Below are 27,805 nucleotides of genomic sequence, written 5' to 3' on the forward strand. Positions count from 1 at the left end.
TTTAAACAATGTAATTTGGTTTTCATAATTTAGTTCTTAACTACAGCTCTTACCAATCCTTGGCCTCATTAACTTTGGTTTTTATCAATACCTAATACAAACACACACACACACACACACACACACACACACACACAGTGCTTGCAAAAATAACCTAAATCACTACACATTTTTGTTTTTACTAGATGTATGATATTATGCATTAGTATATATTTTAAGAATAATGTTTACATTAAAATATAATTTGTGTTCTGTACTGAATTGAGTTTAATTATGTCCCCACTTTTCTTGGAGTTAATAGCCACAGTAATAGTGTAAATAAGATCCTTAATTTTGAGCATACAAATGTCAATACAGTGGCATTTTAGCTGTGATGACAACAATTTTGTAACATGCTTAATTTATATCTTGTAATTTATGTTACTCGCATAGGATGTGCAAATAATTATGTCTTTTAAGAGACACTTTGTGATTTGAAAATATGGACTATTACCATGTTGCTCAAATAAACTGTAAACTCCTTTCATAAATATGTATATTTCATGAATGTAATGATTATTTTTTTATAACTGGATTTTCCCAGCAGATGAAATTTTAAACTAGTAAGAAACATTTTACTCTTTGTGAATCTGTGTACACTATTCTCGATTAAAGGACATTTATCTATATTGTGTTTTCTTTTTAATTGCACACTTGCAAAAATAAAGCATTTGGCTGGGAAGTGGTCCTTCTGTGAAACTACCTCACTTATAAATACATCTGTTTGACTGAGAAACCCATTTGGCCATCAATTTACTTTGCTTCCAGGACTAACTGCTCCAAAAGTATGAAATAAGTCTGACCGCAATTTATGTCTGTCACTCTAATCTCATTAACAGCAACTCTTTGCTGAAAAAGTAAACAAATTGTATCTCCTCTATGTGAAATTTCCAGCTTGTAGGATTTTTAGGACACAATGAAATAATCAATAAAATGTAAACACACACTTAGTATAAAAACTAGCACATACATGTTCAATATTTTTATTTCTATTTTTATTTTTATTTCTATTCCTCTCAGCAAAAGAAGTCTGCACTGCTTTCAGGTCTCACCACTGACTTCCAGTCACCCAAACACACATTCAATTATGCCTTCCTATGTATACTGGCCTGTTCCTCTCAACATAGGATACCAGTATTTGAATTAATGATCAATAGCAACCTAGTCTTGAAAGACCTAATGCATCCCTTTGAGATGATTTTAAAAGATAAACAGCACTGAAATACTAACCTTGAAGATAACTGAGTTGAGAGTAATTGAAGTTATAAAATGAAAGTGATATAAATAAGGACATTTTTAAATGATAGATTAAAAGACACATTAGGCATTTGATTATTGAATTCCTTGAAAGCAAGAGATTAAAAAAAATAAGGAAAGAGAATTAATGAAGAAGTCTGGAAAGAAGAGATTTTAAAAGCAACTAGAAGAAAATAAAGTAAGTGAAAGGAAAAAAGCCAAAAGAGAAATTAATCCCAATTAAATTTGTTTTATGTCTGACAATGCTTTTCAAAGAATGACTGACTATCTTCAGCATGTCTCTAAACATTTTCCATATGTATTTTCAATAGAATAAGATACAATTATTATGATACTGAAGTTGGGAATACATATCTAAATAGCACAGTAACTTGATCTATAAATATTTTTCTAAGCTAGTATCTCTTCCTAGGGAGGTTTATTTCTCAAGGAATTATTTTGTGTACTTATAAAAATCTGATTTCTTGCCAGGTATCTTTATTTTAAAGAATAATGCTTGAATGCAGTGAACTCACCCAACCTGTGGGTCCATATCCAAAAGACGTCATCAGAATGAACAGAGACATTTATAAATAAAATTCAATCCCTTACATGTGGTAACATGCTTTTGAAAATTAAAAATGGTTCAGAAAATAACTAAAAGTATCATGTGTCAGTCTCAAAAAGTGATGTTCGATCTCTACTTAGGCTTTCCTCATGAAATTCTCTAAGAGCCACACCAGAATCTCATCCAGATAAATGATGAGTCTGATCTACATATACTGTTTAATTTTTAGTCTGAAAGGAATCAGTAATCTCCAAAATTCTAATAAGCTAGTGAAAATGTAGACATGAATAGCTTATTTTTTAGGAAGTAGTGAATCTATAAAGAAGAACCATCCTTTTGAATATGATGAAAAGATCTTTTGAGAATTTTCCAACACATCACATGATAACTTACATAGCACTCTAAGAGATTTTCTCAAATGGAGCTGAAAGTATTGCTATAATTAGGACTCTTCAAGGCACTGACAGGTTAAAAGACCATACCAGACCACGGCCTTCTTTGCCAACTGCACAGATTGCCTGAGTTACTCAAAAAAAAAGTTTATGGCTAAATATACTCTTTATCTGAAGACTATGGTTACATATTTGAAGGTATTTTTTTTTATGATTTTATCTTTTGAGATACATTTGGTGACTGGAAATTTAATACTGAACAGCAGGCTCTTGAAAACTTCAGATTTAAGGAGCCTCCTGAGCAAACTGAAGAATTCACTGAATATAAAATTATTGCAATTTTAACAGACTTAGGATCTAATGATTGCTTTAACATTCATGCTGAGACTTTATAGATATTGGCTAATATGTGTCTTTAGATAAGTCTATTTTAGTTTCTGTAATTCTTCCTTATTGAAAAGTGAATAACTTTTAAAAAGTTTTCCCCAATGGTATTAGCCTCAGAACTATATTAGAGATTGTACTTCTCTAAACCATGAGAAGGAAACTTTTAAGGGTGATGTTTTTTAGGATTTACCCTGGAAAGCTAATGATCACTTTACAACTAGCTGAGTGAGATCTAGCTGGCACCAAGTGCACGCACCTGTGTGAGATGAGTGAGGTGAAAGTGAGGCGGCACCTGCTGCTTGTGCTCTGATAGGACAGTCACAGAGGTGTTGGCTGGCACTGCCTCCTGGGAGAGGAGCCACGCTCGGTGGCTTTGTGGCCTTCAAGATGCAGGTTGTGAGGCGCAACATTTCCCTGCCTATCATCACCGAGGCAATGTTGCCCTACAGGCAGTAACCGTGGTGATAGCTTTGGGCTCACTAGGTCTCATGGCAGTGAGAGGGATCCAGAGTCCACAGTCAGGGCAGGAGCTGCTTGATTCCCAAGCTTTCTGATCTCAAGGAAGCAGTCACTGTGGAAGGCCTCTGTGTTCATGCTGTTCTATGAGTCATGCCTGGAAGACCTAGAAGTGGCTCTTGCAGCCCTTTCTAAGACTTTGTAACAACTAATTTCATAGCAAAAATTCACTTATTAAAGAGAGTACCTTCTGTTACCTGCAGCTCTCTAATGACAGGTACCGACCTAGTTGGAAAAGGCAAAGAGATGTGTACAAATACAGATACGATGTTTATGTACAAATATGCATAGGCACTGTTAGCAGCAAGGTAAAAACTTTAAACAGTATACACTAGTAAATGTTCAAAAAAGGGGACTTGTTAAGAAATGGTAATATACACTGAGTGGCCAGATTATTATGACCGGCCAGATTATTATGACCACACCATAAAGTATTTTGTTGGGCCACCTTTTGCCTTCAATACTGCGGCGATTCTTCTTGGCATTGACTCCATGAGATGTTGACAGGTGATGCGAGGAGTCTGACACCAGGCCTGATGAATAGCACTGTCCAGTTCTGGGAAATTTGATGGTTGTGGAACAGGCTGCCTTATGGCTGTTTTAACTTTGTCCCACAAATGCTCAATTGGATTAAGATCTGGCGATTGTGGGGGCCACCTAAGCAAGGTAAAGTCTCCCTCGTGTTCTTGAAACCACTCCTGCATAATACGAGCACCATGGCATGGCGCACTGTCTTGTTGGAAGAAGCCATCTCCATTGGGATATGCCATCAACATGATAGGATGAACTTGATCAGCAACGATACTTAGGTATGTTGTGCTATTCAGACGTTTATAATGATCTGGTCCTCTAGAAACTTCTAGCATGAAATTATAGCTAATTTGCCTGCAATGTCAGTCGGTCATAATAATCTGGCCACTCAGTGTAGCTAAATAATGAAATCATATACATTATTTATTTAGAAAAAAATTCAAACCTACAGAAATATTGTAAGTATATTATTTTGTCTAGATTTTGTCTAGATTTACTAATGTGCCAATAATATTGTAATATATATTTTTTAAAATGTAAACTCTTTATAATATGTTAAGAGGGGGAAATGCAGATCACTATTTCCTTTTAGTAACAATATACTTATATGCATCATACAAAAAAATCTCATTTTTTGGATAGTAAAATTACAGATGATTGTGTCTTTTTTGGCCATGTATAGTTTATAACTGTTCTACAAATAGAACAATATAATAATAAACAAAGCCTGATTAGTTCTCGGGGAACCATTGGTAATGCACATAATTCTTTTATCTAAATTACTATTTATAGGATAAAGTGAAAATGTCAGTTATCCTCATGGATCTTTTTCAAGCTGGAATATGACACCTCATTTGGGGATCCTGCAATATCTTACTATTTCCTGGACCTCTGATCTAGTTTCATGTCGATTTCAGTTTTACATCTAGGCTGTTGCCACCTTTTCTATAGTTAGCATTGACTGTCACAGATAAATGAGCTGGATTCAGGGTTATCATATCTGAAAGTGGTTATCATATCTGAAAGTCTATAACTACCACTATGTTTATGTAGTTACACTGTCTTGGAAAAAAGTTTAATAACATCAACACTGAACCTAAAATTGTCAGGGTCTCATATTCACCAACTGTTATTATAATGGCTTATAGATTCAGAGCCTGGAATTGTAAAGCACAACACAGATAAACAACAAATATGAAAGCTAACAGCCTAGAAATCAGAAGAGTTTAGAAAACCAATTGCAAGCTCTCTTATACATTATGAAGCTAAACAAACAAAAACAATGAATAAACATACACATATATAAAGGATGAATTCAGGAGTAAATTGTTATATAAATAAAGATAGTCTGAAGCAACCATCCATGAAAAAAGTTTGATCCCAATTCACAACATCTGTACAGAATTTAAGCTCCTTCAGATAATCCTTCCTAATTAAGAATTCTTTTTAAGGCTGAATTGAAATGAATTTTCTATTCCTTGCAGACATACAGAAAATTGCCTCATGGCCTTCAGGAGGATTGTTGTTTCAGGGTTAACATAGCTTAATTTCTTCTGCTATTCAATTTCTTTTTACCATCCTGGTCTTAAAATTATAATTTCACAACTAAAAATATAGTTAACAGTAGTAACTGTGGAGAGATTAGTGTCAAGTGGTAGAATACTGAGGACTATACATTTGCAGGTGAAATTCCAGATCAAAGAGAAGGGATAACCAGTACCTTAGTCTTATCAGCACTCCATATGTAGAGAGAGGTGTGTTTCTGACAAAGTATGCAAATTGGAGATCTTGCCATTTAGGGAAATTCATTTTCCAAGTGAAGAAATTAAACACCTATTTATGTTTCCATAAAATTTCCAACTTTTACATTAAAGCAGCATTTCTGCTGCCATTCTTATAAGATAGCTATAGGAAAAGGTTCTAGAATACAACTAGTTTGGGAAAGACTGCATATTCTATTTACCTCTGGGTGTTTGCCACACATGGTAACATACTGGAGATTCTGCTTAGTACAGATACATTTCACATCACACACTGTAAAATACCAACTCAAAGCAAGATTCATTTACATATACATATATTTAACCATTTATTTAGCAGTGTTATACCAAGTCTTTTTGATTCAGAGAACCAGGTGTTTTGTTTTGTTTTTTAGTTAAAGCATTTATTTTTACTTTTTCCAAGTATTTTTAGATATTTCAATTTATATTTAATTTTTATTGCATATATTTAAAATGTAAAAAAAAATTATGATTTGATATACATATACACTGGGGAATGTTTACCAAAATTAAGAGTAACGTATCCATAATCACATAGTTAACATGTCACTTTGTATATGTATGTGTGTGTGTGTGTGTGTATGCATATGTGTGGTGAGAATGCTTAAGGTCTATTCTCAACAACTTTCCAGTATACAATACTATATTATTAACTACTAGAGGCCCGGTGCACAAAAATTTGTGCACTCGAGGGGAGGGTCCCTCAGCCCGGCCTGTGTCCGCTTGCAGTCTGGGACCCCTCGGGGGATGACCACCTGCTGGCTTAGGCCTGCTCCCCGGGGGATTGGGCCTAAGCTGGCAATCAGACATCCCTCTGGCAGCCCGGCAGCCCTCGGGGGATGTCCACTTGCCAGCAGGGAGCAGACCTAAGCTGCAGTCGGACATCCTTAGCGCTGCTGAGGAGGCAGGAGAGGCTCCCACCACCACCGTTGTACTGGCAGCCATCAGCCTGGCTTGTGGCTGAGCAGAGCTCCCCCATGTGGGAGCACTGACCACCAGAGGGCAGCTCCTTCATTGAGTGTCTGCCCCCTGGTGGTCAGTGTGTATCATAGTGACCAGTCATTCCCAGTCTTTCTGCTGTTAGGGTCAGTTTCCATATAACCCTTTTACTACAAAGGATGGAGGCCTAGTGCTCGGGTGAGGGCCAGCTGGTTTGCCCTGATGGGTGTCCTGGATCAGGGTAGGGGTCTCACTTGGGTGCCTGGCCAGCCTGGGTGAGGGGCTGAAGGCCACGTTCAGTCTGGCCTGCAACTGAAGCTCCCAGCCTCTCCTTTCTTTTTTTTTTTTGTTCTGGGATTTATTTACCTTCTATAATTGAAACTCTGTTGCTTTCACTGGTGCTCCCAGCTCTGAGGCCGTGGCTGGCTGAAAGCAGGTATCTGGGGTTTGTTTAGCTTGTATAATTGAAACTTTGTTGCTTTTGGAGCTGTTGCTTTCGGAGCTCAGAGCCGGGCCACGGCAGGCATGGAACCTTGGCTTCCTCCATCACTGGAGCAAGCAAGCCTCCTGCTCGCTTCAGCTGCGTGGCTGCCAGCCGCCATATTTGTTGGCAATTAATTTGCATATCACTGATTAGTCAATGGGAAACGTAGCGGAGGTATGGTTAATTACCCTTTTTGTCTTTTATTAGATAAGGTTAGAGGCCTGGTGCACAAATTCATGTATGGGTTGGTTCCGGTTGGCTGCTCCAATGGAGGCCGATCAGGCTGGGCCAATGGGGGGGTAGGGGATGCAGGAGGTTGGCCATCCCCGTTCAGGAGCAAGGCCGGCCAGAGGGAGGGGCCACGGGAGGTTGGGTGAGAACGATCAGGGCCCCAATTGGGCTGGTTGCCTGCTGCAGTGCATATCATAGTGACCAGTCATTCTGGTTGTTCCGTCGTTCTGTTGCTTGGTTTATATATATGTAGTCACCATGATGCACATTAGATCCTTAGAACTTATTCTTTTTATAACTGAAAATCTACCTATGTCATACCATTTTCACCCCCCTCACCCCCACTTCCCAATCCCTGGCCACCACAATTTTGATTTTTATAAAGTTGACTTTTCTTTTCAGATTCTAAGTATAGCTGATATCAAACAGTATTTATGTTTGTGTTTTCACTTAGCATAATGCCCTTTAGATTGATCCATGTTGTCACAGATGTCAGGATTTCTTTTCCTGTGACTGAATAATAATTCATTTTATATAGGTACATAAGTGTGTGTGTGTGTGTGTGTGTGTGTGTGTGTGTGTGTGTGTGTGATCACATTTTATTTATCTGTTCATTTGTTGATGGACCTTTGTTTCCATGTTTTGGCTATTATGAATAATGTTGCAATGAATATGGGGGTGCACATATCTCAAGATACTTGTTTCATTTCCTTCAGATATATACTCAGGAGTGAGATTGCTGGATTATATGGTGATACAATTTTTAATTTTTTCAGGGACTGCCATACTGTTTTTCATAATGGCTGTACCATTTTACATTTCCATCAACAGTGTATATGGGTTCCCTTTCTTCTACAACCTTGCCAACATTTGTTATCTTTTATCTTTTGAGCTCCCAGTCAGCCATTCACTTGTAAGAGTAAACAACTGATAGTCTATAGTGTATTCATTGTGTTGGATGATTTTGCCGCCTAAATGTAGGTTTTTATAAATGTTCAGAGCATGTTTAAGGTAGCCTAGCTAAGCTATGATTTTTTGGTAGGTTAGATGAATTAAATTCATGTTTGACTTACAATATTTTAAACTTATAATGGGTTTATTGTGACATAACCTCATAATAAGTCGAAAAGTATCTTTATATTTTTTACAAATATTTTCTCCCATTCCATAGATTGCCACTTCAAATTTACTAATTGTTTCTTTTGCTGTGTAGAAGCTCTTTATTTCAATGGGGTCCCATTCATTTATTTTAGTTCTTGTTGTTTGTGCTTTTGATATCTTAAGCAAGCAATCATTGCCCCAATCAATATAAAGGATCTTTCCCCTGTGTTATTTTTTTCTAAGACTTTTATGGTTTTAGGTTTCACATTTAAGTCTTTAATCTATTTTAAGTTAATTTTTGTGAATTTTACATTTGTTCATCTAATTTTCCCAACAATCTATATTAAGGAGACTATCCTTTCCCATTTACACCCGTGGCACCCTGGTCAAAAATTTGTTGTCAGTCTATAAATGGGTTTATGTCTGGCTTCTTTATTCAGTTCCACTGGTCTCTGTGACTACATTTTTTTTTAATGTTAGTACTATGCTATTTTGATTACTATAGCTTTGTAATACATCTTAAAATCAGGTAGTCTGAGGTCTCAGTCTTATTCTTCTTTCTTAGAATTGCATTGGCAATTCAGGGTCTTTTGTGGTTCCATATAAATTTTAGGATGTTTTTCTATTTCTGTGAAAAATGACATTGGGGTTTTGATTGAGAGTGTATTGAATTAGTTTATTGCTTTGGGTTTTATGTCTATTTTAGCAATCTTAATCTACACTAATAAAAGAGAAACATGCAAATTAACCATCACTCCATCACTCTGCCACTCCACTACATCCATCGGCCAATCAGGAGTGAGTATGCAAATTAACCCAACTAAGATGGTATTGGCCACAGAGCTGGAGCGAGCAGGAGGCTTGGGTTGCCCCTGGTGATGGAGGAAGCCAAGCTTCCCACCTGCCCTGGCCGGCACTTGGCTCTGATCAAGACTACAAAGTTTCAATTATAGAAGATAAATAAATCTCAGATACTTGCTTCCAGCCGGCCATAGCCTCCACTCAAGGAGGCCCTGAAAAAAAAAAAAAAAGGAGAGGCTGGGAGCTTCGGTTGCCAGGGGGCGTGGCCAGCCTGAAAATGGCCCTCAGAACTTCACCCAGGCTGGCCACACCCCCATGGGGTGAAGGTCCCCGCTGGGGGGCTTGACCAGCCTGTAAACAGCCATCAGCTCCTCATCCAGGCTGGCCAGGCACCCCAGTGGGGAGCCCCACCATAAAAGGGGTGTGGCCAGCCTGAAAACAGCCCTCAGTTGCCTATTATATAGGCCTCTATCCTATATAATAAAAGGGTAATATGCAAATTGACCCTAACAGCAGAACCACTGGGAATGACTGGTCACTATGACGCACACTGACCACCAGACGCTCAATGCAGGAGCTGCTCCCTGGTGGTCAGTGTGCTCCCACAGGGGGAGCTCTGCTGAGCCACAAGCAAGGCTGATGGCTGCCACCACAGCGGTGGTGTCAGGAGCCTCTCCTGCCTCTTCAGCAGCACTAAGGATGTCCAACTGCAGCTTAGGCCTGCTCCCTGCTTGCAAGTGGACATCTTCCTAGGGCTCCAGGCTGCCAGAGTGATGTCTGACTGCCAGCTTAGGCCTGATCCCCCGAGGAGTAGGCCTAAGCTGGCAGGTGGACATCCCCTGAGGGGCCCCAGACTGCAAGAAGACACAGGCCGGGCTAAGGGAACCCCCCTGAGTGCACAAATTTTTATGCACCATGCCTCTAGTTCTTCCAATAAAAGAACACAGAATATCTTATAATTTATTTGTGTCTACTTCCATTTCTTAAACCAATGTCTTATACTTTTATGTGTACAGGCCTTTCACCTTTTTGGTTAAATTTATTCTTAAGTATTTTATTGTTTTTTATGCTTTTGAAAATGGCATTGCTTTTTAAATTTATCTTTCTGATAATACATTAAGGTATAAACATAAATTATTTTGTTAGAGAACCAAGTAAACTATACAAATCCAAAATATGAACACAAATACAAAATGGTTTGATTAGGATACCACTTTAAAATAAACAAAGAAGCCATAATTTATAAATTAAGCATGGGGAAATAAATACTACAATTACCCCAAGTAACTTGAATACCACAAGTAACTTGAAATCAGCGATTCCTTTTTGTTAAGCATAAAATTATATCTATTTAACCTAATTTCATTACTCATAAAAGTTCTAAAAAAAATGTCGTATGTCATAAGGGCAAAACTTTACTATTGTAGTTTCTATGTACATGATTAACTAATTACATTAATGGTAGGTTTTTAACCAAAACATATTAAAAATCAGGTAGGATAAAAAAATGACAACTCATTAGAATAGATTTAACTGTTTTTTTGTTGTTGTTGTTGTTATTTTTTGTTTGTTTTATAATCCTCACCTGAGGATATTTTTCCATTGATTTTAGAGATAGTGGGGGAGAGAGAGAAGGACTGAGAGAAATATTGATGTGAGAGAAACATATCCATCGCTTGCCTTCTGCACATGCCTTGACTAGGGCCTGGGCTGGAGAGGAGCTTGCAATTGAGGTACCTGTCCTTGACTGGAATCGAACCCAGGACCTTTTGATTCACAGGCCAATACTCTATCTACTGAGCTAAACCAGCTATGTTTAATTTTTTTAATGGCTAAATAAATTATACTACATTAACAATGCTGTGTAGGTGAAACAATTTTATCTTACCTGCCAACAATGATGATTTACTAATACTAGTCCTGAGTAAATGGTCATTTTTTTGAATTCTATAGAGGAATGGTGTCTGATATACTAGTCAAAATGCCACAGACAAGCCCAATTGTGTGCTCAGTGGTTGAGCATCCACCTATGAACCAGGAGGTCACAGTTCCGATGATTCTTTCTTATCATTGATGTTTCTATGTCTCTCTCCCTCTCAACTTCCTCTCTGAAATCAATAAAATTATTATTTTTTAAATCTCAGAGACAAAAACTAAATTAGATAAAGCTATTTTAAGAAATTAACATTGATTTTGATTATGTGTATTAGTCCAACTAAATTAATATCTCAAATTGTTTAAATTGCTCTTTGACTATATAGTTCAAATATTTAAGTCAGCTGCCTTCTGAAATTTAGGGTTTTAGCCAGATGCTCACAAAAACTTCCCTTAATATCTAGATTTAAATATAAAGAAATTTATAAGTTATCAGTGTATACTGAATAGGAAACTTTGTAAAACATTAATAAACTAGAGGGATTGCTTAGTTTTTAAGACAAAGCAAAGCCCTATAAACCTAAGAGATAGATAAACCTGCCAATAGAATAACAAGTTTAAATGTGGGACTTTATTGAGGTGGCAAATTAGTGGAGAAAAGGGCTTTAAATAAGTGTATTAGTCTTTATGTTCACTTTAGTTGACTACTATCAATTGATACAGCAGAAAGGAAGATTAAGTAAAATGCACTGAAAATAATGCACTATGAAAAAAATCATAGTGAACAGAAACTACAGAGAATTTCTCATCTGAAAAACATTTAACAAAGCAAAAGATCAAAACAAAACTGTATCATATGCCGAAACCGGTTTGGCTCAGTGGATAGAGCGTCGGCCTGCGGACTGAGAGGTCCCAGGTTCGATTCTGGTCAAGGGCATGTACCTGGGTTGCGGGCACATCCCCGGTGGGGACTGTGCAGGAGGCGGCTGGTCGATGTTTCTCTCTCATCAATGTTTCTGACTCTCTATCTCCCTCCCTTCCTCTCTGTAAAAAATCAATAAAATATATTTAAAAAAAACTGTATCATATATCATGAAAGGCAAATGAGTAGAAGAATGTTTCAAAGCCAACTTTACTTTTCTATTTTATACCAAGCAGAATAGAATTTGAACTTTGTTTTGGTTCTCTGCATTAAAATGATCAACTATAAAGAGAAAGAAAAGATAACTATTTTCTTTCTACAACCCTATCTTCTATATTCTATCACTGTGCATTTTGAATAATACTATGGACTAAATATCCTCCCAAAATTCATGGGTTGAAGCCTAACGACCAAAGTGACTATATTTGCAAATAGGGCCTTTAAAAAGGTAAAATAGGTTGCCTTAGCTGGTTTGGCGCAGTGGATAGAGAATCGGCCTGGGGTCTGAAGGGTCTCGGGTTCAATTCCAGTCAAGGGCACATGCCAGGTTGTGGGCTCATTCCCCAGTACGGGGTGGGTAGGAGGCAGTCATTCAATGATTCTCTTTCATCATTAATGTTTCTATCTCTCTGTTCCTCTCCCTTCCTCTCTATAAAATCAATAAAAAATATATTTTAAAATAAAGTAAAATATATTTAAATGAGATTAGGTTAGGACCCTAATTTAAAACAACTGATTTTCTTACAGGAGGAGGACATACCAAGAATGAGTATGCACAGAGAAAAAGGCCATGTGAGGACACAGTGAGAAGGTGGCCATCTGCCAGTCAGGCCTCAAGAGAAATCTATGCCACCTGCATCTTATCGTCAACTTCTAGCTTCCAGAATTGTGAGAAAATCAAGTTTTGTTCTTTAAGTCACTCAGTCTTTAAGTCACTCAGTATTTTGTTATGGATGTCTTAGATGACTAGCGATATCTTTTTTTTTTTTTAAATTCCATAGTGTATAAATATAAGATCAAGAAAAACTGTTAACATGTTAATTAATAACTCTGTTATTTGAAATTCAGGCTTCTGGTAACTCGAGAATTTAAACTAATGAGCTTCTAGGGCTAAAATATCTCACATGTGTTCTGTGTATCTCCTATAAAATAAAGTCATGGTCCGGCAGAATAAAAACCAGCACTATAGCAGGCAGTCAGTAGCAGCTGTACAAGTACTGTGACAGCTATAGCTGTGGGAGTTTGGAAGGGATCAGAAGCATATACTGGTGTCCTTGATTTGAATAAGAAAATGGAGATCAGTTTATGTGATTTGAAAAGATGCTTTGGTAGATCACTATAAATAAGAGGAGCTGGTTTACATGACTGAAGAATTCTGTTTTGAAAAGACTGGTAGTTAAATTTCTTCAAGATCATCATTACATTCAAGCTTTTTGTCAATGTTCTACAATGAAGAATTCTAAGTTAAACCAATCACACTGTCTCTTTCCTATCAATTCCTGTATAGCACTTATCATACTTGCCCCTATATTTGAGCTCTTTATGCATGTCTTATGTTCATGGTAAAATATAAGTCCCAAGGCATTTCACATGCTTATTGTGTGCTTACATACTTAAAATAATGTTATACAGAGTTGGATTGTCTATAAAAATTTATTATACAATAGAGCTCTGCAACAGTTGGGGTATTCACAATGAAGGGATACTGTAGTAGGATTATGGGCTCAATACTCTAACTCATGTAGTAGAAATGAGATATATGTACTATATTTTCTGGTGAAGAGTTCCTGGTATATGGAAAAATAAAACGTGTTTGGTTTTTTTAGACGCCATATAAAACAAATATATCTTTGCTAACTTTTTAGAGTTTAAAAAGAAAACACTGTTTATCCTGTAGACAGTTTTACAATATTGATGCAATTGTTCAGTTTTGATCAGGTTTGCCAGCTTCTGGCAGGTGATGCAAAAGCAACACTTAAGGAGACTATAGTTAGATTGACTACTTTCATAGGTACGGATGCTTCAGGCTTCCCTAAAATAACCTCTTAGAAATTTCATCACTATTTATTTGAGATGTACAGAGCACTGACTAATATATGGATGATCAAATTCTGTTTCTCCAAGGGCAAAATCAATACATTCTGTGATGTATGAAAGATGATTTCAAAAAATAAAGGTGGAATGGCAATATATATAGAGGGATGTATGTGTTTGTATTGCATCCTAATGTTTAAAATTATTTTGGGGGATAAATCTTATTTTATCTTTCATTTCATAACTTATTTTGCTCAAAGGCAGTTGCATTTTATTAACTAAGAGGCCACCGATCAGTATGTCCCTTATTCTACAATTAAGAAGCAAATGAAAATTATTTTTTAGGAAAGAGCTTTTTTCCAATTACAAAGAATCTTTATTCACTACCCATTTAAGCAACCTGCGCACACCATTCATTTCTATAGAACATCTCATAGTCCCCAATAGAATTCAAAGCATATATACAATAACCACTCAAACGTGCATGAATTAGAATGCATAACAAAGGTTTATAATGCTCCTTCAACATAAACACTAAATAAATTAAGTTCAACATGTTCTTTGTAATAAGATACTAGAACCAAAAATGCTGTTTAGAAGACTTCCACAAGAAAAGATTAATAATTAAAGATTACGTTGCTACCAGTGAGTGAAAAGTCAAGCCACAGACTGGGAGAGTAATTCACAATATTTAACCAACACAAGTCTTGTACAGAGAATATATAAAGAACTCTGATATACAGATAAGAAAAATATGAACAACTCTCTTTTAAGAACAGGCAAAAGGTTTAAATAAGCCTTCACAGAAGATACCCAAATGGCCAATGAGTATATGAATATGAAAGCAGGTACTTAATATTATTAATCAACAGAGAAATTAAAACCAAATACCCAAATGATACCACCATATACATATAAGAATAGTCATACTAAATGTCGGTGATGACAGGAAATATACATTGATGGTGATAGTGCAATTGGTACAAGCACTTTGGAGAATCTTTGACAGTATCTATAAAAGTTAAATATGTGCCTACCCTATGATCTAGCAATTCCACAACTAGATAAATATCGAAGAAAAATTAGTACACCTATTTTACCAATGCACAAGAATAAGGGAGGGGGTGAGGCTGGGTGGAGGTAGGTACAAGGGGGAGAATAGGAGACATCTGCAATAGTGTCAACAATGAAAAATTTAAATTAAAAAAAAATATCAAGAAATCTCCAATTATAGAGAAAACAGCAGTTTTGCCTAATCACTTTGTAACAAGCGGTTCATCTTACCTCTGCTACCAGTTGCTGAAGAGATGGTGAAGCTACAGAATATAGACTTGAGTTACCCCTTATGGGACTATGAAGACTAACATAAGCCACAACATTTTTCTGCAGAACCTTCCTGAAATCCTGAAATGAAAAAAAAAAAAATTCTGTCTCTAACATAAATAACAATAACAGATTTTTAATCAGTTACTTATTAAATACTAAACACTTTCTACTTAAAAGCATTACATTGTACCAGTACATTGTCGGCAATTTCATACTATTTAGTAAGAGTACACAAAGTCATAAATGATTTTGAACAAATGCGATGGATTTAACATAACATTTTGATAAAATATTTTAAATATGTTCTGGAGGCAAATTTTAAGGTAATATGTTTTTAAATGGTTAACATATTATGAGATTCACCTCCAAAATACAGGATGACATTTTTGGTCAAGTGAGGGCACTTAATTTTATAGTGTTTGAATTAGAGAGTAGACAAGGGAAAACTACTTCAGTGATTAATAAACCAACCTTTTCTGTGAAGCAATGAGTTACTTTTTGCACAAACTGGTTTTTATTTTGAGCAAAATGGAGCATAATACAATTGTATCCCTGAACATATTAACTAAACATATTAAATAAAACCTGATACATTTCACGCACATTAGTAGCATAAAATGATTCAAATAGAATAGCTTTCTCATTTCTCTGCTAAATCCCAAAATTTGATGACCAATGATTCTCTTTTACTAGATAGGTAAAAAGTCCCTCTGATACTTTTCTCATCTTCTTGAACAAATATTTAATGGATAATTACCGTGGTGGCAGTTATATAGAAACATACTAAAAAACATCCTAAAAAGTGTACTGTTTCATGTCTCAGGAACATATATTTCTTCTTCCAACACTATCAGATAAAAGACTGCAAGGACTTGAAATCCTTATGGAATCAGTGTTACTCCTATTTTATGTTGAAAATTCAGCTATACCTCTGTAAGAGAGGTGAGAAGACAATTAATTTAAAATAAATAAGTATTTTAAAAAAAAATAAATGGTAAATTTTAACTCAGGTATTCAGCTTTATACATAACATTTTTTTTAAAAGCCCAGTGTTGCAAAGTACTACAGAAAAACAGCTGTTTGCACACTAGCCCATAGACATTATATGTTAGTCCATTTAATTCTCAGGAGACACTCATGATATAGGCATCTGTATACTCATTTGATAAATCAAGTCTTGGGTAGGGTAGTCTTGTAAAAGTCCACATGGTTTGTGGCAGAAAGGACTTGAACTTGGACTTTTTTGATTGTAAAATTTGTAGTATTTCCATGGTATCCTGTAAATAATAGATTCTTCACAGAATAAATGGTAGTTCTTGAAGAACATATCTAGTAAAATGATATCAGCCTTCCCAAGGATCAAGATCAGTATTGAGTCAATCCTCTAATAACTCTATAACTATAAAATTTATTTTTGAGTTTATTGACCAAAACCGCCTAATCATTTTAATTACATGTGTGGACTTCAAGAGGTTCCTGTGCAAAAGAAATTAAATAGAACAATAGGACGTGTCAACACATTTTTTCATCACTCATCTTCCCTAGGGGGTGTATTTAGAGCATAAATTGGATGCAGTTTAAAAGAAAAGGTTTCATTTTCATAAGAGTGAATTCTGAACAGGAAAACTAATAGTTTCTAAATTCCTTCTCAACTAGATAGTTGCAAAATGGCTTCATAAACTGTACTGAAGTAATTTTCTAAGTCATAGTTATTTGCAAGAGGATATTTTTAAAGCTAATAATCAAATCTATATATTTTATTCGACATTTTCTTTACTCAATATCTTTGCCCAAAACATCATGGAAAAAAAAACCAACATAACAAAAACAGAAATTGACTAAGTGCATAATTAGTTGTCAAATATATATACGTACATATATATTCTAGGATATGGATTCTTAATCTTTTTGAAGAAGAGCCTTTTCTAACTTAAACATTTTTTCCTATGGACTCTCATCCTATATAATAAAAGCCTAATATGCTAAGTGTCCAGTCGTCCATTCAACCAATCAAAGCATAATATGCTAATGATATGCTAAGGCTGCTCAACTGCTCACTATGATGTGCATTGACAACCAGGGGGCAGACATTCTGACTGGTAGGTTAGCTTGCTGTTGGGGTCTGGCCAATTGGGACTGAGCGAGACGGGCATCAATCCCAGTATCAGCTGTCATATCCCATTAAAAACAGTGCATCTGGAAGACACAGATATAGAAGCATTTGATACTAAATATTCCAGTTGTTTTCTAACCATGACCCATTCATTTGGACAAAGGCTTCTTAAGGTAGGTAGGTAAGTATTTCTGTAGGTAGGAAAGAAGCAGGGATATAGGTTTGGAAGGATAGACAGAAGAAAGAGTAGAGGAAGGGAGGAGAAGAGGATGGAAGAAAAAAAAACACACACATACTATTTTGAGTCTAGTCTCCATATTACATCTCTAAATTATAATACTAAGGTTATAAACATTTAACATAGGAGATAGTTCCCTTATTCTAGATAACGGCTAGAAAGTTTTAAAAGAAAGGTTAATGGTATGTATCATTTAATCCTTTCTTACCCTGTTCCTGTCAACCTGTCTACAGAGATATGCAATAACCAGGTAAACACTATTGTGGGCATATTAGATTCTGTAGATCTGGAAGCAATACGAATAGTGGCAGATCATACACAATTCACTGTGGTCCAACTCTAATCCCCCTTCATTCTTCTGAGTGATTTCAGCAACCTAGCAGATATGACATCCTGGTTGAAATGCACATTCTTGTCCTTGGCTTTTTTTTTTCTTCCTTTTTTTTCTTAATATATTTTATTGATTTTTTTACAGAGAGGAAGGGAGAGAGATAGAGAGTCAGAAACATCGATGAGAGAGAAACATCGATCAGCCGCCTCCTGCACACCCCGCACTGGGGATGTGCCCGCAACCCAGGTACATGCCCTTGACCGGAATCGAACCTGGGACCTTTCAGTCCGCAGGCCGACGCTCTATCCACTGAGCCAAACCGGTTTCGGCGGCTTTGACAGTTTTACTTTGTCTGAGAGAGAGAGAGAGAGAGAGAGAGAGAGAGAGAGAGAGATAAAATACTAATGAATGCACACATGCACACTTACCTCTCCCCATTCATATGAGCCAATATTGCCAAACTCTGTTCCTCCCCAGGAACAGAAAACAATACTGCGGTCTGGTCTCCACCCTCTCTTCACTCTTAACATCAAGGCCTGGATGAAGGCTGTGATTATGGCAGTGCTGCTGGCCCATTCTTGTCCCCTGTAACTGGATGTAGTATGATGGTGGCTGCCAACTATGATATACCGGTCTGGAAATAGAAAGAAACAAGAGCCATTAAAACAAAATATAAATCCTAACAATAAACTTAATGACATTTACATAATCCTTTTGCACAACTGAGAAACAATTATGCAAAATTGTTCTAATAATTAAGACTACTTTACATTTTTTCACCCCTGTCTTGATTCACACATCTGTGTATATCAAAGCAGAGGCAGCTGCTGAACCCAATTATGAACCCAAAGCTTAGATTCATATTACTGTCCTCTGTGACATGCATATTAATTAGTGAGGTATACAAATATGCCACAATGAAACCTTTATCTAACATTTTCCCAGAATTATAGTGGGAAGTGCCCTGTAAACAATGTCTGTATGCTCAGTAAATATTAATGAACTATTAATACATTGAGGGAGCAGTTATTTAGTAGCTTTAAATATTAAAAATGTGGTAGTTATATATGGATTTTTGCAATAAGTATTTAGGGAATTAATTATAGTTTTAACCTCACTTCTTTCTCTCAAGAATAAAAAATCAACAACAGCAAAAGGCATCCAATTACTGTAAAAGTTTCCTTTTCACATATTTTGTTTTATATAATCATACAAAATCCATTAGATATGCTCTTAGCAAGGTCTCAATGACACATGGAATGCCTACTCTATGTACATTACTGATTATTGTCATCAATAATTAGGCTAAAGACATGCTTCCAGAGTTTTCTCTGATTTTCTTGTCAGTGACTATTATTGGTACAGAGCTAAATGTATTTGCTTAGTGGGCCTACACATTTGTGTAAATGATTTCTCCATTGAGTATCATCGCATTAGGAGAATGTCTCATATCTTGATGCTTAAGTGTGCAGACTCTGAGGCCTGCCTGCATGGGTTTGAAGCTAGGCTATTCAACTTACTAGTTGTGTGACTGTGGGAAGTTTATTTTATCATTCTATGTATTAATTTCTTCAACCATAAAATGGGAATACAAATAGGACATACATAATTTAGTTGTTTTTAAGTTTAAGTGAACTATTATTTGTAAAGCACTTTGAACAGTGCCTGATACATAATAAGTACTACATATGTGTAGAATAAATTAATCATCAGTTGACTCATGGTATAAAAAGGCTACCTCATGGGAAACATCACTGTGTGAAGCTATTTTAGATTTCCACACTGATATTGGAGCCAGCGATGTCTTTGATCTGCCAACATGTCATCAACATTTAATTAATAGTATACATAGTGTGTCTGCAAATGTTGGAACCCTGGGAATTTATTCACTCATTTTCCAGATATGTGTGAAAGTTCTGTTTGAATTGTATATTGTAAACAAGAATCTAAAAATCTTAATAATGTTTGATGATAGTTTCTAATGTTCAGAGTCATTAAAATTATGTGATGTTTTTGTTTAGGATTTAAAGAAGATATTAGAAGCTTTGCTGATATGCACGGAAGTATACTACTGGTAAATTGATTAAATAATTTTTCTATATTGAATCTTTATAAGGAAAGTTTTTACCCTAAGGCTAATATAATATTGTACAATTTGGTTTTTCAATAATAACTTGTAAATGCAGCGATGTTGATAAATACAGAGGTGGGCAAAAATAGGTCTACAAATGTTTGTATGGAAAAAACATGCAGGTTATGATTATTACAATAGCTTTATTAACTCTCTGTTTTGCATAGTCACAACTATAAACCATCTTTTTCCAACCCTTGTATTTCTAGTGCTTCAATTAGATATCCTTATTATGGGAATTTGTTAAAATTCAGTGGTAAGAATTTTGAAATGTGTGTATACCTTCTGTTATTGAGCAGAAATTGTTCAACATGTCTAGTATAAGTAAATCAGAGGAAATATATACCTCCCATTAATTTTGTAAGAGTCGGCTGGCAAGAAACTAAGGGGATATAAAACTTGATCTCAGAAATCTCTGGGTTAGAAACTGTAGGGTCAATTTGACTAAAGTCATAGAGAATACTTGTCCAAGGAGAACTAGAGTAAATGTCCCAAACAAATTAATAGAAGTGGCACAAGTGTACTCAAAAGTTTGTTGCATTCTACACTGTGTACCAAGCGCACCAGACAGGAATATGTGATTCAACCTCACAATGTATTTGAAAGTATTGCTATTAATCTCTTAATATATGTGTCAGTTATTTTTACTTTTTTGGCCTGTATAACATTAGCCCAAGATTCAGTCGGCATCCTGTAACAAAGGTTAAATTATTTAAAATGTAACCAGGTGATCATTTTCATAAGCATCTTCGAAACCTAAAGCCATGCAAACCTTTGGCAGAATTGTCAGTGGACCACGGGTCAGAGACAGGACATAGATACATTGATTAGATTTTAAGAAAAATCAAATGAACAAAAAAACCCACATGTCATTAAAATGTAAACATTTTATTTTTTAAAATGTATTTTTTTAAATAAAAATACCTCTGACACTGTTACAGTGAATAAAAGAAAAACAAAGAGAGAAAAGACATTGGCTTGTACAGCTTATCTTCACCAGGCGCATGCCAGCCAGATTAATTTTGTTTTGATTTCTTCACTACTATGATTTACTTTTGAAGAGATGTTGTAAGAAAGAAAATAAAGATCCACTTCATGGTTTCATATCGTGCCCCTCTTAGAGTGGTGTAAACTTCTGGTTACACGTAAGATAGCATATTTAACTATGCTATTAAATTATTATAGAGCAATTCTTTGTGATGTTTTGTGTAAAATGTAGATTAAAAATACTTTACCATACTTACCTGGAGAAGCCAAGCCCTTTAAATATCCAACAACATTAGTAATTGTTTTGAATGTTGTGACTGTCTGAACTTGCATGTTGACAATTACTTTTTCTGAAAAAAATTAAAGATGATTGTTCTCTATATTTTATGTCTTTTCTTTAAACATTCAAATTTATTTACCCAGTATCATCAGCAAAATAATTCTGAATAAGTAAGCTTTAAAGATAACTGAAGTTACACCTTTTTGACAAATATTTATTCAACACTTTGTATAGACTCTATTTTAGGTATCTGCTATGCAATGATGACTAATATACAATTGCTAGCCTCATAGAACTACAGAGCCGAACATAGGCAATTCTAACGTTCACATTTAGAGATACGTATAATGGAGTTCAACATGAGGGCACATAGAAGACGGCCTCGGGGAGATGTGGACAACTCATATTTTTTAAAGAAAGAAAAATACATATGAAGATAAACCATTCCAAAGAATTTTAGGATTTTTTCTAACATCAGAAAAAGAACATGCGGAATATAATTCAAATGTTCCTGTATGGTGCATTGTTACATTATCACTTTGAAACTGTAAAGCATTACACACATTAAAAGAATTAACACCTTAGGGATACATATTTTCAAATATTAGATTCCTCATTTCCACCTGTGTTTGTAGGTCTCTCTCCTGTAGTCTAAATCTCCACCAATCGCCCTGCCTCTTTGAGTTCTATTCATGCTTGTTTATTATTATTATTATTATTATTATTATTATTATTATTATTATTATTTTTATATAACAAATAAGGCAAAGACACCCATCAGGAGGAACTCCAGTCACAGTTCTAATGTGATCTCTGAAGGCTTTAGGTGTTAACATGTTAATCCTGTATTTAAAGGAATCTGTAAGTCAGGGGGTTTCTAGGGGAGGCTCTAGGGCAGCCAGATGGTAGTGTTGAGGTGGGGTGGGAGGCAATAACCAAACAGCTAATTTAAAATAGACATGCTCTAGTTCTGACAGGCCTTCCAATGGCCCTTCCGACGGCTAGCTGAAAATTGTTAGGAAAAACAAGTTGATTCTTCCTTGATCGCACCATACTAACAAGTTAAATGGAAAATCCATACACCGAATCTGTTAAAATTATAACTAAGTAAAGAGCTCCTGAGAGAATACCTGAGTGCCCCACTCAGAAGAAAGGAAATCCGCTTAGAGCCTGAGGATGGTGGTTTTAATTTGAATGCTAGGCATCTTTGTTTGCTTTACATTTATATAGCTTCGTTGTTTGGAATAGCTTCAGGTCTACAGAAAACTTAACAAAGTACAGTTCTAAATATCCTTTCCCTTTCCCCAATTATTAACATCTTCCATTAGTGTGATACATTTATTGCATTGATAAGGCAATATTAATATGTTTTTACTGAAGATCACACTTCGTTTTGTGCACCCTATGGGTTTTGACAAATGCATAATGACATGCATCCAACATTACAGAATAGTAATCATACACATCATACAGAATAGATTCATTGCCCAAAATATCTCCTGTGCTTTACCTATTCATCTTTCCCCTCCTCCCTCTCTCCTGAGTTCCTGGCAACCACTGATCTTTTAAATGTCTCCAATTTTTTGCCTTTTCAAAAATGTCATATAGTTGGACTCATATGTTTGTTTTTAATATGGGTTTAATTCCCTTTTCTAAATCTGTTCCAAATAGTCCAGGTAAGTGAACATTAGATAAAAGAATCATTATCATACAGTTTCTTAAAAATCTTTCCAGATTATTCTTTAGTTAGATATGGATGAAGACTTTTGTCTGTTCTAAGATCGAATATTCTTTTTTGGGGGGGTAATTCAACAATAAGAAAACCTTATAATATATACAAATGTGCATGTACAATTAATACACATGTGCAATATACTGCTTGCAAATCTTCCTTATATTAATAGAGTGCTTCAAAATTTATAATAGCCACTTTCACACACATATGCTAATTTTCATTAAATCTCAATAATTTTCTAAACCACCAAGTTAAATATCTTCTATTGTCCTCATTTACAGAATGAAGCACATAGGGACAAAACTGGGACTCAAACCCAGGTCTTTATATAAACAACATTTTTTTATCTGAAAAATAAAGCATCTCACTGTAAGACTCCTTGTTTTTAATATGAGAACTTCATCATATATAAACAAATAAAAATAATATAACATATGATGATGATCCACATCTACTTTTAACATTTTATTTTACTATAGGTCCTTCATCATACCTTTTCCCAATGGACAAATAACTACAGTCTTATAGATTTAGTTCTTTAAGGTTGTTAATCATTTCCAGTTTTGGGTTATATAGAATAGATAGGTGGATAGATTTATAAGCAGACAGATCAGATGTAGGTATATATGGGCATAGGCACAAACAGACATAAAGATTCAATTATTTTACAGGCTATTCCATTTTATACAAATGATGTTGTTTTTTTTCACTTAGCATTACATTTTCATAAAAGTAAATGGAGATCTATAGCGTCCATTTTAACTGCTAAGAAGTATTTGGTTGTAGAATCAACTCAGTTTATGCTACAATTCTATTACTGAGGATTAGTGAGGTCATTTACAAATTTTCAGCATTACATTGTGGCAAAAAACATTTTACACTTTTTGTATATGTGTGCCACGCATTCTCAAATAGATAACTAGAAGTAGAATTTCTGAATTATTATATAGTGTGGGTAACTACAACTTTATTAGCTATGTAGAAATTGCTCCACAGACTTTTAAATTTTGACATTTTGATGTGTACAAAAATTTCATTATTGTCTTATTTTGCATTTCCTTGATTACTAGTGAAGTTGAACAATTTTTGTATGTATATTCATAATTCCAGTTTATTCTTCAACCATTTTTCCTTAACTTGTTTATCATTTAGGTATTTTTGTACAGTTTTTAATTGTAATATTATGCACTTGTTCATTATATGTATTAAAAATATTTTTCAACCTGTGATTTTCATTTTCTTGCTAATTATTATATTTTAAAATATTAATATATTCAAATTTGTCAATACTGAGTATTAAGGGGGTTGTTTGTTTTGTTTTGTGTTATGCAGGAAACTTCCTTATTCTGATGTCAGGAAGATGTTCCTCAAATATTTTAAAGATGACTTTTCAACTTTGTGTATTTAATCCAGACAGAATCTGTTATGAAGTAGAAACTTAACTTTACCTCTGCCCTATGGATAGCCAATTATTCTCACTTAATTTATTGAAGTATTAATTAAGCTGCTGTCATATAATGAGATCTAATTCATATATGGATTTGTTTATAGCCTTGCTATTACATTTGATTTTAAGCAGTGCCATACTTTTTAAATTAATATAACTTTATAATGAATGAAATGATGGGTCTTCTATAATCATCATCATTATACTCATGTAATTATTATTACTCAATTTTGGGGATACTTACGGACCATTATTTTCATATGAACTTATATATTAGTTTGGCATGTATCATGAAAAGTCATTTCAGGGTTTTATTAGGAATGCATTAAATTAATATACCCCTTTGAGGAAATTATACAGAGTCTTCCATCAATGAACATCTTATGTCTCTCAATTTATTTCAGTTGCTTTTAATAAAGTTTGTTTTTTTCTTCATAAAGGTTTTATACAACTGTTAATACATTTATTTTTAGTTTCTCTGTTAACAAATTATAACATGTATAACGTATTCTATTGTGTAAAAGCATGCTATTTAATTTTGCATCCTGGTCTTACAATGAGCCTTTTTATTAATCTCCTGTATATTCTAATACTTGATTATAGGGTTTTTATTTTCTTAGTTTCAATGTAAACAATTACTTATTGAAAAAGGATAATTTTGTTTATTCCTTTCACATTTCCATAGCTTTGATTGACTGTTCACATCATCTTGCCTAGGACTGCCAGTGCAGTGTGGAACAGGGACAGTGAGAACAGCATTCTTTGGTCTTTGCTTTGTGTTTTTCACTTTAAATATGTTTCCACGATTTTAGTATTTTAAAAAAAGATGTTTTCTATACTTTTCTGGAAATGTTCCTTTATTAGATGAGAAAGATCATTTCTATTCTTACTTTGCTAAGAGGTTTTATTATAAAGAATTGTTGAATAATGTTTTGAAATAATTGTATAAGATTTTTCACTTTATATTGTGAAATAAAATGCATATATTCCTGGAATGAACTCTGTTTGGTCATCTGTATTCTGTATTATGTTATTACTACTTTTGGATATTTGCATATATATTTATGTGACTGATCATTTCACTTCTCATTTGTTCTTTTCTTACTTTGATATCTGTATTATACAATTTCACAATTTCTTGTTGTTGTTAATCCTCACTTGAGGATATTTTTCTATTGATTTTTAAGGAGAGTGGAAGAGAGAGGGAAAGACAGAGAGAAACACATTGATTGGTTGCCCCTGCATGAGTCCTGACCAGGGCCTGTGCAGGGAAGAGACTGCCACTAAGGTAACTGACCTGAATTGAATACTGAGACCCTTTGGTCTGCAGGCCGAGGCCTATCCACTGAGCCAAACTGGCTAGGGCAATCTCACAAATATTTAGAAATCTTTGTTCCTTTCCATAGATTCTGTAAAAGTTTATATAGCATGAGCGATCATCCATTTTACAAAGGAGTGATAGGATTCATGCATAAACCTATTTGATCCTGATACCTTCTGTGAAGAGGGGTGGAGAGGAATGATATATATTTTTATATTTTAATTTCATTTCATTTCATTAATATTTGCAAATAAATATTATTAAAATGGTTATAAGTATATTCATATTTTTATTCATATTTATTCATATTTATATTCCTATTTGCATTTAGTTGTTCATTCTATTCTTATGTTTTAAAAAAATAACTGCCATTTAATGCCATTTTGTCTTCTTTTCTATTTCTAAAATTAACTTACTTATGCCTTTTATCCTTCATCACTTTAGCTAAAAATAAGTTAATTTATTGATATTCCCAAAGAACACATTTTGGAGTTCATAACTAATCATTATTTGCCGGGAGCCGGTCCATCCGTGCTGTTTCAAAGGACCTGGCATATATGGCATACTGTTCTTAACATGTTTGCTCACCTTCTTGGCACTATGTGTTTTAACCAAGGTCTCTGAGAAAGGTTGTTTCCCCAGGTAGGGATTTTCCCCTGAAGTTAGGGAGGGAATAAAACCTCTTAACTAGTGCCAGGTGGGTAATTAATCACTTTAACTACGAATAATCGTGCTTAAACTACATAATCTTTACTCCCTGGAATGGAGATAAGAAACGCCCTAGCCTTTGTAATAGAGATTGATAGTATTGAATCAACTGGTATAAATACAGATGTAACAAGACAGCAAGAGTCAGAACTTAGAATACAGAGCTTAGAACACAGAACTAAGAAGACAGAACCTACACAGAACTAGAGACAGAAGAACTTCGCTGGAGAGAACATGGCAAAAGATCCTGGACTGAACCTGACTACAGAAATTGGCAAGAGAACCTGACTAGAACCTGGTGACTGAACCTGGCTGGAGAACCTGGACTGAACCTGCCTGGAGAACCTAGCGAGGGAACATGGCTACAGAACCTGGCTGGAGAACCTGGAGAACCTAGCAAGAGAACATGGACACAGAACCTGGCTGGAGATCCTAACCAGAACTTGGCTGGAGAGCCTGACCAGAACTTGGCTGGAGATCCTGGCTAGGCTGCTGATCAACTGAACGCTGTCTCCGTGTCATTCCTTCTTCGCCGACTCCATCCACACCTTTGGGGACCCCTGGACCCGCTGGGGTTGGACCCCGGCAATTATTATTTTTTCACATCAATTTTGTTTTATACTTGTTGGCTTTGCTAAATTTTACTTCAATATATTCTCTTATTTTTTACTTAACTTCTTAAGTTAAATGATTACCTCATTACCTTTCATCTCTCTCTCTCTCTATCTCTCTCTCTCTCTCTCTCTCTCTCTATATATATATATATATATATATCTCCTATATAATAAAAGGGTCATATGCAAATTGACCCTAATGGCATAATGACCAGAACAACCGTTGGACAAGTCACTATGAGGCCCAGTGACCACCTCTTGGTCCCTTCTCCTGGCTGTTAGGCACCAATCACCTGATGACAGATGGGGAACCAAGGTGGGTGGCAGTGGGGAGTAGGACTGGCTGCGGGCAGCTGGGGAAGATGGCTCAGCCCAGATTGCAGGCCAGGCCTAGGGACCATACCCATGCATGAATTTCGTGTGCTGGGCCTCTAGTGTGTGTATATATATATATATATATATATATATATATATATTCGCATATATATGCATTTAAGGCTACAAATTTTCTATGTAGCAATAGTCATTAATTTTGATGTATGGTATTATCTTATGATTCCAACATTTAAATTTCTATTGAAATTCTTTCTACATATGTATTAAGGTAATTTTTAAAATATTCAAATATGAGATGTATCTTACTGTTTGGATATTGATGTCTAACTTAATTATGTATAAAAACAAGGTATGTATGCTACTGATACTTTGATATTAGGTGAAATTTGTTTTGTGACTTT

At 35.1% G+C, this 27,805-nt stretch overlaps 1 protein-coding gene across 3 annotated transcripts in view; it reads right to left on the reverse strand.

Moving 5' to 3' along the window:
* NAALADL2 (N-acetylated alpha-linked acidic dipeptidase like 2) overlaps nt 1–27,805 on the reverse strand; it is a 935,329-nt gene that overhangs the window by 291,691 nt on the left and 615,833 nt on the right. For all 3 annotated transcript variants that reach the window (XM_036349786.1, XM_036349785.1, XM_036349787.1), the window contains exons 7-9: nt 21,221–21,313; nt 18,274–18,479; nt 15,122–15,241 (exon numbers count right to left, since the gene is read on the reverse strand). In XM_036349786.1, the coding sequence (XP_036205679.1) occupies nt 15,122–15,241; nt 18,274–18,479; nt 21,221–21,313 (419 nt within the window). The remainder of the gene's footprint in view (nt 1–15,121; nt 15,242–18,273; nt 18,480–21,220; nt 21,314–27,805) is intronic.

The sequence above is a fragment of the Myotis myotis genome, unplaced genomic scaffold (genome assembly GCF_014108235.1).
Source record: "Myotis myotis isolate mMyoMyo1 unplaced genomic scaffold, mMyoMyo1.p scaffold_m19_p_2, whole genome shotgun sequence".
In the NCBI taxonomy this organism is placed as follows: domain Eukaryota; kingdom Metazoa; phylum Chordata; class Mammalia; order Chiroptera; family Vespertilionidae; genus Myotis; species Myotis myotis.